This window comes from Crinia signifera, chromosome 4 (assembly GCF_055691185.1).
Source record: "Crinia signifera chromosome 4, ASM5569118v1, whole genome shotgun sequence".
Taxonomy (NCBI): Eukaryota; Metazoa; Chordata; class Amphibia; order Anura; family Myobatrachidae; genus Crinia; species Crinia signifera.
This window is the reverse complement of record NC_139220.1, coordinates 277,710,824-277,724,691: the sequence shown is the minus strand read 5'-3', so window position 1 is coordinate 277,724,691 and position 13,868 is coordinate 277,710,824. Positions and strand designations below refer to the sequence as shown.

The following is a 13,868-nucleotide window of genomic DNA, read 5'->3' as shown; positions in this document are numbered from 1 at the left end:
TTTGGGGGGAACCAAAACTCATGAATGAGCCAGATCTCTTTTCTTTTTGGCTGTCCTAAGATATACATACTTATCAGCGTGTCAGGTCATAGTGAACATTCAGAGCTACATGGTGCAGCTGCCTTGGCCCTTTTGGGCAACTCAGAATCAGGTGCTTAATGTGTTTACTATGGTGACTAACAGTTTGGGGGAAATAGTACAACGGAAAGGCTCCACCTACGAGGCACAGTGGCCTTAATGTCTGGGGTATTCCAGAATTATAGGGCGATCTCCTTGACCCCCGTCACAGATCCTGATTTCATGCTGACCAAGAGCAGCGGTTTTATGTGGTATAAAAATGACCACAATCACCACATCAATCACTACATTCACGGACCTCCTAATTGTGTATAATATACTTGGTATGATAGACTAATGAAAGACTGAGAGTATACACACGGTGAGATATGCACTATTTTTCTATTCAATTTTGCTTATAGAAGCAAATTTGAATGGGCATCGAATGGTTTTTCTACATTCGGTGCAGATTCGATTCCAATGCATGTCCACTGTAGAGTAAATCGTATAGAAAAGCAGCCAAGACTATATAGTGGAAATCTAATAGTGCAGCATTCCATTCGATATCCATCTCCTGCCTGAAGCCAGTGTTGATCCAATAGCAAATTGAATGCACATCGAATGAAAAATCAAATAGAAAATAGTGGAAATCGAAAAGGAGTAGAAAAAACTTCAGAGCAGGTCGAGTATAGTCCATATCTAACAGAAATTGAATAAAAAAAACGGAATCGAACCATGTGTACGCACCGCTGGGTAGTACACACCTACCGATTTATCTGTCCTATCTGTCTGGTGGCAACAAAAACTGGTAATGAATGAAAGCATATGGACAAAAATGATTATTTGGACAAATATGTTAGATCAAATGGCTCCCACCAGACAAATTGGACAGATAAATCTTTAGGTGTGTACCCAGATTAGAGTATAGTAAAGGCCCATAGACAATGGGCGATTTTGAGCTGAAAGCAGCTCAGTTTTGCCATTTGAGCTGTGTTCCGGCCAGCGCTGAGGCGTATTCTCCCATTATCGCTGGCTGCCGACACTCATCCGCTACTATTTTGAGCCCAGAGATTTTACCCATCATCGGTCTGCATACACGCTGGACAAAAACGCCCAGTGTGTATGCACCTTAATTATCAGTATTTCTAATTAATAATAAGCTTTCCAGATGCTCAATGTTAGTAACATATTTCTATGTGTGTTCCGTGTTATTGAATTGGCTGCTTCATATAATTTCTCTGCACTGATTCCCTCTCTGACTCATAGTAATACTTTCTCCATTCAGGGTAGAAATCTGGAGCAAATACCCAAATAAATTCATCCAAAGAGATGACACAAAAAGGTACCATGTCCTCAACACACTCTTCAACCTGGCAGGTGAGTAATACTAGATTTGTGGGAATTAGCATATCTAGGATCTATGTAAAAGAGAGCCATGTTGGGCATGTGTGCTTTCCCTCTCCACAGAGACATACCTCTATGCCTGTCTGGTGGACTTCTTCACTGATTGTCCCCGCTATGTTAAGTGAGTATCCTCCCTCTCAAAATGTGGTACGGTGTGTAGTATTCAGAGATAGTCCATGATTATTTGGTTAAGAAATAAATGGTAGCTGAGCTTCGAGTTACTGGGCTTTATTACTGCCTATTACTATGCATACTTGTACATATCTGCAGGGCATACATGCACATGCTGACTTTTAAAAACTCCTCTCCGGGAGAAGCCCAGAGAGGATTGAAAGGGGGGTGGGTAGAGGCTTAGTTTGGGGGCGGGGCGAGGCTGCCGTCACCAAGCCCTGCCCCCAGGACAGGCAGCTGCTTCAATTTCCGGGTCTGTGGATGGGGGGAGGGGCTGAAATGACGCAAAATTTTAGCCCTGCCCCCTCCCCGCGGACCAGCGAATTTCAGTTTTATACTGCGGGGAAGGGGGAGCAGGGGCTGTGGCAAAAATGCGGGAGACTTGCCCATTTTCCCAGGGGGCCGGAAGGGGGACCCAATTTGCGGGACCCTTCCTGCCATTCCAGGATGGTAGGCAAGTATGCATCAGGGCTGTGAGAGGAATGCCGGGTCCCGGTAAAATTTTGGGGACGTGGCCTAACCCCAAAATGTTTAAGGTGGGTGAAAAACACTCTAAAGTCGAGGGGTGAGTGTAATTGCCCATCCCCCCACCCCAGCAGCAGCACACACGTACAGCATGTGCTGTGCTGACAGCATGCTCAGCCTGAGCTCTCACGCTGTCAGTCAGATGCTCATGCTGTACGTGTGTGCTGCTGCCCGGGAGGGACGGAGCGGGAAGGTATATGGGGGGGGGGGGGTATTTTGGGGGCAGAACAAGGCCCTACCGGCAAGCGGGTAATTAGTACCAGCCCTTTCGGCAGCCCTGCATATCTTCCAGTGACTTTAGTAAAAAGATGACATGACAAAGTTGCGTTAAAGGTAAATTGTATACAGTTCTGAGGTCAGAGCTGAGTCTTTTTCTGCCCAGGAACATAGAACCATGGTTATTATCATACTGTATAATTGCTAAAGATCAAAGAATATAGAGAAATAGATTTAGAAACCATTGCTAGAGAACATATCATTTAAAGTCCATTGCTGTATAGGGTGTGGATGGGTTGGTCGACCCAAAGATGGTCGACAGTCATTTGGTCAACACTGTTGGGTCGACATACTGCAAGGTCGACATGTGTCTACGCTGACACGGGACAAGGTCGACAGGTGCTAAGGTCCACACAAGCATTAGGTTGACATGGTCTAGGTCGACATTCAAAAGGTTCACATGGGGTTTTTCACAGTTTTTTTACCCGAATGTCAACACAGTTGACATGGACACAGGTTAAAGTGCACCGCATCCCCTCACATGGCTAGCTGCGCTTGCCATGCTACGGACACTATTTTATTCTCCCACCACGCCCTAGTGGATGGTAGGGCATGAAAGTAGGGAAAATAATGGAAACACTATTAAAAGAAAGAATAGTGGAATATCTTAAATTAAACAATTTACAGGATCCAAAACAGCATGGTTTTACTTCAGGGAGATCATGCCAAACAAATCTTATTGACTTTTTTGACTCGTGACCAAAATAATAGATGAAGGGGGGGCTGTAGATGTGGCATATCTAGACTTTAGTAAGGCATTTGACACTGTCCCACATCGCAGGCTGCTAAATAAACTTAAAAGTGTGGGATTGGATTATAAAACAATTAAATGGATAAGAACCTGGTTGCAGGATAGGAAACAGACAGTTGTAGTAAATGGAGTGCATTCTATGGAGGGACATGTTACCAGTGGAGTACCCCAGGGATCTGTACTTGGACCAGTGCTCTTTAATATCTTTGTTAGTGGCATTGCAAATGGTAAGGGAAAAGGGAAAGTATGCCTTTTTGCAGATGACACAAAGATATGCAACAGAGTAGACACACCAGGAGGGGTAAATCAAATGACTGATGATCTAAGTAAACTTGAGAATTGGTCAAGAGAATGGCAACTACAGTTTAATGCTAAAAAATGCAAAATTATGCACTTGGGACTCAAAAACCCAAAGGCTCAATATAGTATCAAGGGTACTATAATGGAAACTACTGAGGAGGAAAGAGATCTAGGAGTCACTATTTCAAGTGACTTAAAGGCAGGGAGGCAATGTAACAAAGCAATGAGGAAGGCTAGTCAGATGCTTGGTTGCATAGGGAGAGGAATCAGCAGCAGAAAAAAAGAAGTAATAATGCCACTTTATAGGTCATTGGTATGGCCCCATCTGGAATACTGTGTCCAGTTCTGGAGACCATATCTTCAGAAGGATATAAATACATTGGAGAGTGTACAAAGAAGGGCAACTAAAATGGTGCATGGCCTACATCACAAAACTTACCTGGATAGACTGAAAGATCTTAACATGTATAGTTTGAAGCAGAGAAGGGAAAGGGGGGACATGATAGAAGTCTTTAAATATATCAAGGGTTTTAACATAGTACAGGTGGGAAATTTTCTTCAAAGGAAAACAAGTAATAAAACACGAGGACATGCACTGAAACTGGAGGGAGGTAGGTTCAGGGGAAATGTTAGAAAGAATTACTTCACAGAAAGGGTAGTGGATAAGTGGAATAGCCTCCCATCAGAGGGGGTAGAGGCTAAGACAGTAGAACAATTTAAACATGCTTGGGATAGGCATATGAATATCCTTACAAAGAAATAAGGATTAAAAAGGGTTGAGTTTACCTGAGGGGTAAAAAAAGGGGCAGACTAGATGGGCCAAATGGTTCTTATCTGCCGTCAAATTCTATGTTTCTATGTTTCAAATTCTATGAAATACCGCCTGCCGGCACAAACCAGTGAAAAACTCCATGTCGACCTTTTGACTGTCGAATTAGAAGATGTCGACCTAACGCTTGTGTCTAACTAAGCACCTGTCAACCTTGTCCCATGTTGACCTGGCAGTATGTCGACCCAACGGTGTTGACCTAATGACTGCTGACCATCTTTAGGTCGACCAAACAACCGTAACCCGCTGAATACTGTAGGTAATTCATGATCATTTAGATTTAACATATTAATATTATTACTTGGTCAGTAAAAAAAAGCTTCAATGACAATGACCACATTTTCTGAATTCCTTCACAGCTATGACACTGGGTATCGCCACGGTAACCTGTTCATGTCCTTTAAGAGCATGTTCCAGGATGTGCGTGACGCGATGGACTATGTGCATGATTCGGTAAGCAAGGCCACACACATTATCTCATTCACAGAACTGCTGGCACAACGTCAGCCACAGCACAATATGCAGGAGATAAGAGCATCTGCTCCCCCACGCCTTTCTCAGCTGATCCTAAATACTGTATGTACTGGGCAGGTCCCTGACAGGGGCCCTGAAAATACGCCAGTCATCACATCTTTGCACTGTGTAACCTCAGACCAGCCCCAAAATTCCCACAGGCAGAGAACGCATTCTCTGACCTCCCCTGCTGTGCAACGTCCTCGAACCATGCAGAGAGAAAGTCACGGACAGCACTCATTTTTATTTTCGAACAGAACATTTAGTTTTGTTTGGCAAACATTGTCAGGCGTGTCCTCCGGGAACGATAAATAAATCCTCAACTTTATACAGGGACAAAAGTCACAGGACTTTCTGGTAAAACATACCGTACAGTGCTGTGCTGGTTGCAATATATGAAGCAGATGACTGTGCCTCAGGTCTTAGTAAATAGATAAAGATTTATAAAGGCTGGTGAAGTAATATATAGTAATATATAGTGCCGATGATAATGCACTAGCCAATCAACTCCTAACTGTCACTTTTCAAACCCAGTCTGTAATTTGGACGTCAGGTGCTGATTGGCTGGTGCGTTGTCACCGGCCACTATATCACTTCACCGGGATTAATAAATCTGCCACATAATTTATAGTGACTGATTCATCAATATTGGTTCTGCCCACAAAATGTCTGCTCTGCTGTGTGATGGTGTTTAGGTAATAGTCAGTTCTCAAAGACATCCTGTTACATGGCAGTTAGGAGCTGGTTGACTGGGTGATTATCACTCTTCACCAGGGCTGTAACTAGGTATATGCCAGTGGAGCCTTGCAACAGCGAGTCTTTACTGTGGGCGCACAGTAAAGTGCACACGCACCGGCACACATCTTGTCTCCTGGCCAAAAGACAGTGACAGCATGTCCCCTCCACACTGCACTATGCTCCCTAGCCAGCTGGTTCTCAGTCGGTCATGGTGCCACCTGCCGAGCATAGGCTAGGACACAGTAGGGGACGTGCTGTGCTGACACTGATCGACAAGAAAGTCGGCTCCTGATTGGCCGCTAGGCGGCCAATGGAATCATTCTGAGGAGAGGCGCCGAGTATGAAATATCTCTGCATCTCTCCTCAGTGCGATGCGGACAGTGCCGGGACCGGCGACAGCTTGAAGATTACCTGGACTACGTAGGACCAAGACAAGACATCTTCAGCACAGGACCAGGTGAGTAGGATTTCCTTCCACAGCTCCAACATGGATTTCTTCGGACCCGGACATCGCCATGGACCTGGAGGACGACACGGACCGCCGACATGGACCTGGAGGACGACACAGGACACCAGGACAGAGGGCTACCTACGGGATCAAGAAAGGTAAGTATCAGTATGTGTGTAATGGATGTATTAAACTTTTATTTTCATTATGTCAGTGTGTGTTTATTGTACTATTTTTATTACTGTGGAACTACAAGTGCCAGCGGGCCCTTTAATGCCCTGAAGGCTGGGACTTGTGATTCTCCAAGTCCCAGCTTGCGGGGGAGGCTTGCTGGGACTCATAGTTCCACAGTTTTAAACAATAGGTTTTCATCTATTCTTTTACACTGTATCAGCCCGGTGGCCACCGCACAGGGCCACCGGGGACAGCACCAGGCTTCAGCCTGGTCAGGTAAGTCCTGGAGGGGGGGGACCCCTTTATTGGGGGGTCCCCACTCCCCCAGGGCCCCTGGCCAGGCTGACTGGTCGGTAGGGTTAATGTTTTGGCCGCGGGACCTTATATAATAAGTGTCCCCCGGCTGTGACATTACCCTGCTGGCTGGTTTGGCCTGGGGCTGGTTCTTAAAATACGGGGGACCATTACTCATTTTGTCCCCCGTATTTTGGGAACCAGCCCTGGACCTGGAGCCTGGGGCTGGTTGTTAAAAATCAGGGAACCCCTATTTGTCGGGTTCCCTGATTTTTAATTACCGGCCCTGGCTCTTTCAGCCTGGTGCTGGTTACAGCTGTGGGGGGACCCCACGCTGGTTTTTTTTAATTATTATTTATTTATTTTTCTATTTTTTTTACACCTTGCAGCCTGCACAGATCTGACTGATCCGTGCAGGCTTAAGCCAAATACGACAGGACAATCAAGGTGTATTTTCCTGTCGTATTTTCGTGCCTGTTTTACACCAATTAGCAGCCGTATTATCAATACGGCTGCTTAGTAAATCAGGAACCACCATTCTTTAGAATGGTGATTCCTGTCGTATCCTATCGATGGTGTAGACATTCGTATTTGTAAATACAAATACGAATGTCCCATAATTAGGAATACGAATTGCTGTATTTTTGGAATAGTAAATCCCGAAAATACAAATGTGTAAAAAATAGGTGTATTTCTGCCTACGAATAGACCTATTTTTACGAATCCATATCAGTAAATTTCCCCCTTTATCACTTCACCGAGCTTAACAAATCTACCCCTCAGTGTCCTGCTCAGTCACTGACTGTGGCGTGGTGGATGGAGCATACAAAGGAGCAGCAGTGGGCACTGGGAGCCCAAAAAAATGGTATAGAAAAATGGGGGAAGGGGGACAGGGATGACACTGTGGGGAAGGGGGACAAGGGTGACACTGTGGGGAAGGGGGATAGGGTTGACACTGTGGGGAAGGGGGACAGGTCTAACACTGGGGGAAGGGTATGCTACTCCTGTGGGCATTGTGTGTACAAGCGGTGTTAGTCCTGCAGGAATTGTGTGTGTGTAAGGGGCATTACTCCTGTAAACATTATTAGTACTATTATGTGATCAGACCCTTCCCTGTGAAACCACGCCCCTACATGTTTGCCGCATGCTTTTGACGCGCACTTTCACTAGGGATTGGGGGGCACCATTTCACTTTCTGGCACACAGCACCAAAATGGCTAGTTATGGCACTGATCTTTACTTTATCACTTTTTGGAATGTTAACCTTAACTTGGGACTGATCATAGCATACACAACACAGTAACTGGCAACTAGGGGCCTGCTTCTAAGTTGTATCCGAGACCATAAAATCTACAGTGACACTGTAGACACTGACTTTGGCACACCCAGAATACTAGGCTAAAACTCCCATCCCGACTCTTTTGTAATACCCCACTTCCTTTTACATTATGTAATTTTCAGTACAATAACATTTTTCCACAGGGCTGCCTGAAGGAAAAAACTCTGCAGGACCTGAATAAATATGTAGTCAAAGATGTAAGTTTTATCATGTTGGTTGTTTGTGTAGGTGATAGTATTGTGCACTTGTACACTCACACCGTCCATATGAATATTATACTTATTAGTCTGCAGAAATTTCATATTACGTTATGGCTAATATAAACACCATGAAGAAGAGCACACTGTAAGATCAGAGGGATTGTTATGAAGCAAAAATTTCCCTAATGACCTCCATACCATAGAAATGTGTATATGTAGAGTAGTTATTGTCTACCATTGTGAAGGAATGTGTGGTAGTTACCCTCTTCCCCTTGTAGGAATGTGTGGTAGTTACCCTCTTCCCCTTGTAGGAATGTGTGGTATTTACCCTCTTCCCCTTGTAGGAATGTGTGGTGGTTACCCTCTTCCCCTTGTAGGAATGTATGGTAGTTACCCTCTTCCCCTTGTAGGAATGTGTGGTAGTTACCCTCTTCCCCTTGTAGGAATGTGTGGTAGTTACCCTCTTCCCCTTGTAGGAATGTGTGGTAGTTACCCTCTTCCCCTTGTAGGAATGTGTGGTATTTACCCTCTTCCCCTTGTAGGAATGTGTGGTGGTTACCCTTTTCCCCTTGTAGGAATGTATGGTAGTTACCCTCTTCCCCTTGTAGGAATGTGTGGTAGTTACCCTCTTCCCCTTGTAGGAATGTGTGGTAGTTACCCTCTTCCCCTTGTAGGAATGCGTGGTAGTTACCCTCTTCCCCTTGTAGGAATGCATGGTAGTTACCCTCTTCCCCTTGTAGGAATGTGTGGTAGTTACCCTCTTCCACTTGTAGGAATGTGTGGTAGTTACCCTCTTCCACTTGTAGGAATGTGTGGTAGTTACCCTCTTCCCCTTGTAGGAATGTGTGGTAGTTACCCTCTTCCCCTTGTAGGAATGTGTGGTAGTTACCCTCTTCCCCTTGTAGGAATGTGTGGTAGTTACCCTCTTCCCCTTGTAGGAATGTGTGGTAGTTACCCTCTTCCACTTGTAGGAATGTGTGGTAGTTACCCTCTTCCACTTGTAGGAATGTGTGGTAGTTACCCTCTTCCCCTTGTAGGAATGTGTGGTAGTTACCCTCTTCCCCTTGTAGGAATTTGTGGTAGTTACCCTCTTCCCCTTGTAGGAATGTGTAGTAGTTACCCTCTTCCCCTTGTAGGAATGTGTGGTAGTTACCCTCTTTCACTTGTAGGAATGTGTGGTAGTTACCCTCTACCTATGGTAGGAATGTGTGGTAGTTACCCTCTTCCACTTGTAGGAATGTGTGGTAGTTACCCTCTACCGTTGTGAAGGAATGTGTGGTAGTTACTCTCTTCCTATGGTAGGAATGTGTGGTAGTTACCCTCTTCCACTTGTAGGCATGTGTGGTAGTTACCCTCTACCTATGGTAGGAATGTGTGGTAGTTACCCTCTACCTATGGTAGGAATGTGTGGTAGTTACTCTCTACCATTGTGAAGGAATGTGTGGTAGTTACCCTCTACCTATGGAAGGAATGTGTGGTAGTTACTCTCTACCATTGTGAAGGAATGTGTGGTAATTACCCTCTTCCTAGGGCAGGAATGTGTGGTAGTTACTCTCTACCATTGTGAAGGAATGTGTGGTAGTTACCCTCTTCCTACGGCAGGAATGTGTGGCAGTCACTCTATTCCATTGTTAGGAAGGCCGATATATCAGTAGTACAGATTGTGTAATGGTTAGCATTACTGCTTCACATCGCTTAAATAATGGGTTCAATCCCCACCATGGCCCTAATTATGTGGAGTTATCATATCCTCCCCTGCATGCTTGGATTTCCTCCAGGTTTACTGGTTTCCTCCCACAATCCCTCAAAAATATACTGGTAGACAGTGGCGGCTCCATAGGTGGGGCTTGAGCACAGTTCATGGCAGTTGGTAGAAGTTGCTGTGCCTCCCCCATAATAATTTTGAACTGTGCTGCAGTCCTCACTCTGGATCCTCCCCTGCTGTTTGGTTAATTGGACGTGAATGTATGTGCGTGTGTCAGCAATATAGAGTGAACGCTCCATTGGGGCAGTAACTGATGTGAATGGCCAAGTATTAACTGTAACGCTCTGCGCAACGTATGAGCTGTATAAAAAAACTGCTAATAAATAATAACATTAAATAATAACATCATTAACATCGCCCTCTTTCCCCCTGCTAGGAGAGAACACCTTTGCTCCTGAGTCGGATGAGAGAGGTGGGAAAGACTTTTCTAGCCACAAACAGTGATTACAAATATACTAATGTAAGTACATACAATCGTCACACTCCGAGTCACCAATGGTATTCCCTCTGCATCCTCCACAGTGCCTCATTAATCTCTCTTTCCTCCAGGTCATTATGTCCTACCTGTTTGCTGATGGAACTGATGATAAGGTTAGTGTGGTCCACAGTCATTGCCCAATCATGCCCACACACACATGGTTGACTGATGTGGGGAACCGGCACTCAGGAAGAGTTGCTTAATCACTTATGATATAACTATGGCCAGTTAGATCTGTGGTGCTAATATATCGTACACCAGCCTGATCTTGCTGCTCAATAGTTTTACCAAAATGGATCTGATTGTTGTCTAAAAGTAGGGGAATGTAGTTGGAGGACGCATGTTCAACTTATATTTGCCCCAACAAGCCCAGACCCCCAGTATAAGTTGTGATCCAGCCTCTAAATGTGACCATGGCTAAGGATATGTGTAGCCCAGAGGTTCCCAAACTCAATTCTCCTCAAGGCCCTCTATTCCCCAAGATTAAAAACACAGGTGACCTGATAAGTACTATAGTCAATTTGAGTAAACCATCTGTGCTCAAAAGATAGGCCGTCCGCTGATTGGCTGAGAGAGATAGAGAGAGTGACTGCACGCCCCGCCGCGACCCTGCACCCACAGCCCACTGGCATTTTTGTGCTGCCCGCCCCCTTTACATAGGTGTATGCCAGAGGTGCTTCACCACTGGCACACACCTACGGATCGGACCAACACATCGTGGGTGCTAAAAAGCACCCACGATGTGCATCTGATGGGTCCGATCCGACAGATTGAACCTGCAGCAGGTCAATCTGTAGGGTCCGACCCAATGTGGACGGGACCGAGCATTGAGTCGGATAAAGTGTCAAACACATCCGATTTGGGCCGATTTCTCTGCCCTATCCGTTGGAATAGGGCGAAATCAGCCCAAATTTGAATAAGTGTATGGGCACCTTAAGTCCTACACACTGGAGAAAACACTGATATCAGGTGCTTTTTAGGTGTAATATAGTAAGAAGCATTAAGGTAAATGCCTCAGATAAGCCTAGCAGACAATGTTTATATAAGGATAATAATGATACTTTGTCTCTTTGGTCAGACCACAAACGTCCACAGAGGTCACATGTACTACAGATCATCTAGATGACTGGAGGGTGATGTACTTACCTCACTGTCACCAATATAGCTCATGTTAAGTAAAGTTGAGCTAAATTTTGAAGCATTCTGTAGCAAAACAACAGGTGGGTGTGTTTGTATCACCTGATTATTTTTAGAAGTGACCTAGGCTCTGTAGGCACGACAGAAGAGTGCAAGAATTCCGCCATAAACCCAAGCTTGGTATCTCTCTGTCCGGACTCCTCCTTTGATCTGTTGTTGATCATTGCTGGGTGAGGAAATGCTGCATATACACTAATGTGCCCTCAGCTGTAGATGTGTCCTCATACACCAATCCTGTTTGCGTCGTATGGCGATAGATGTATGGCGCAAAATAGACGCTCCAGCGCGGCTATGCATTCCAGGACTTTCATACTTTTTCCTAAATTTATTGAGTTATTTTCATCGTAGCAGCATACATAGTCGCTTATACTTGGAACTAGGATCAGTGCTTGTGTTGCAAAGGAATTGGTAAAAAGCCATAGAATTAGCATGGATGGTTCGAGGCATTCAACAGCTCGCTCAGGCAGTTTCAAATCGACTAAGACTCACATTTTGTGGACAAAAAAAAAATCTGTGGCTGGATTAATGGTGTGATTTAGTCACATGATGCCGCAAGCTGGGTTATTTGGTGTGATTCAGAGCCAGATTCAAGGAGGGGCAATAGGGGCGGTCATCCTGGGGCCCCCACACACGTTAGGAGCCCCCACACTCTTCCTCTGAATCGCGCACGCCACTGGTACAGAAATCGGAGCACAACTGCCAGTGCCACCCGCCGAGGTGCTGCTGAAGTCACTGCCAGCCTCTCGCTGGATTTAACAAATGTCCCATTTTCTTTCTTTGTGGAATTGATCACAATCACAATGCTGAGTGATAAATTATACTTCATTTTTATAACCATCATTTTTTGATCTTTATTGATAGGGGCCCCCACAAGATTGTTGTCCAGGGCTCTCACAGACCATAACCCGGCCCTAGCGTGATTTGAGGATAGCCGTATCGCCACATTTGTAGACAAGGCCATCTGCTCTTGATGCCCCTGTGCTGCTCTTCCCCTGTGCTGCTCTTCCCCTGTACTGCTCTTCACGTGTGCTGCTCTCCCCCTGTACTGCTCTTCCCCTGTGCTGCTCTTCCCCTGTGCTGCTCTTCCCCTGTACTACTCTTCCCCTGTGCTGCTCTTGATGCCCCTGTGCTGCTCTTCTCATGTGCTCTATCAGTTGCACTGTGGTAGTTCTTAGAATTAGAATGGTCAAAATGGAACTGATTTTCAGAATTGGTTCAACAGTGGATGTGTTGCCTCCCCCACTCCAAAGAGCACAATGGGAACTTGGGGAGTGTTGGCGGAGCCTCAATCAACCCACTCCTAAATCTGGCTATAATGCCCATAGGTGAGCCATTCCACCAATCTACAGACACTGGGCCTGATTCAGCAAGGCTCACTAAGCAGAGGTTGTTTGCTGCTTAGCGAGCCCTGATATTAGGGATGCCAATCTCGGGGCATTTTTTCAATCCCGGGATTGGCTTCCCTAATCAAAAAATCCGCCTTGTCCGCCCGCATACTTACTTACAGCTGCGTGGTGTGGACGGAAGCCAAGAGGTGGAGCCGGGCGGGTGGGCGAGCCGGTCTGATGGACCCCGGGCTGGTCCGTCGCCTGGTGTGTGCTGCTCCGCTGTTGGATGAGCGGGTGGGAGGCTGGGAGCTAGTCGGTCCACTGCTGGGCGGGTGTTCTGGCCGGTCACAGGACGGAGGTAGCCTGTGCGGCCTGCGCAGCGTGAACTCTGATGTCATCACGCTGCGCAGAGCCGCACTACATTGGAAGGGAAAAGCCGGGCAGCTGCTGAGCACCCGCTCAGACGCTGCCCAGCATTAGACTGCCATGTGCAGTCTAATCATGAAATCCCGGGATTGGAAACTCCGATCCCGGGAATGAAATCCCAGTGTTTTGGGGGCCAAATCCCACCGATCCCGAGATTGGCCACCCTACCTGATATACAACCCGCCCCACCGCCGAATTCCCTCGGCACAATCTCTGCCGAGGAGGGGGTGGGATGTGATGTCATGTGATGTCAACCACCTGCCCACGGCAGGCATTTGCCTGTCTGCTTACCCAGGGGAACGCCCATAAAATGCTAAAATCTTCCCCTGCTACTGCTCCTTCCGCCCCTCCCCGCAATGACCGCACCGGCGAAGTCATTCGGTGCCGGTGTTTGCACATGCGCAGAAATTCGCATGTGCAAACCCGGACCATCAGGGCTGGGACCGAATTCAGATCGCTGCGAGCAATCCTGAATTGTCCCCTCTTTGAGCTGCTCTAGTACGTTAAATGAGTGGAAATTTTTTATTGGAATTTCTAGCTTTTTTTTTTTCACATTAAATTGAATTATCTGTGCTGGGACATTGGGGGCCGATGAGAGATCCAGCTAAGGATATTACATTAGCAAGTGCTGCCTGCCAGTCCCTCAGGCCTCCCC

The 13,868-nt window shown here is 46.2% G+C and overlaps 1 protein-coding gene across 1 annotated transcript in view; it reads left to right on the top strand.

Moving 5' to 3' along the window:
* LOC146075435 (5'-nucleotidase domain-containing protein 4-like) overlaps positions 1 to 13,868 on the top strand; it is a 46,241-nt gene that overhangs the window by 13,657 nt on the left and 18,716 nt on the right. Inside the window, exons 5-10 of the mRNA XM_083184664.1 lie at positions 1,343 to 1,434; positions 1,525 to 1,582; positions 4,673 to 4,766; positions 7,963 to 8,016; positions 10,161 to 10,244; positions 10,334 to 10,375. Coding sequence (XP_083040790.1) covers positions 1,343 to 1,434; positions 1,525 to 1,582; positions 4,673 to 4,766; positions 7,963 to 8,016; positions 10,161 to 10,244; positions 10,334 to 10,375 — 424 coding nt within the window. The remainder of the gene's footprint in view (positions 1 to 1,342; positions 1,435 to 1,524; positions 1,583 to 4,672; positions 4,767 to 7,962; positions 8,017 to 10,160; positions 10,245 to 10,333; positions 10,376 to 13,868) is intronic.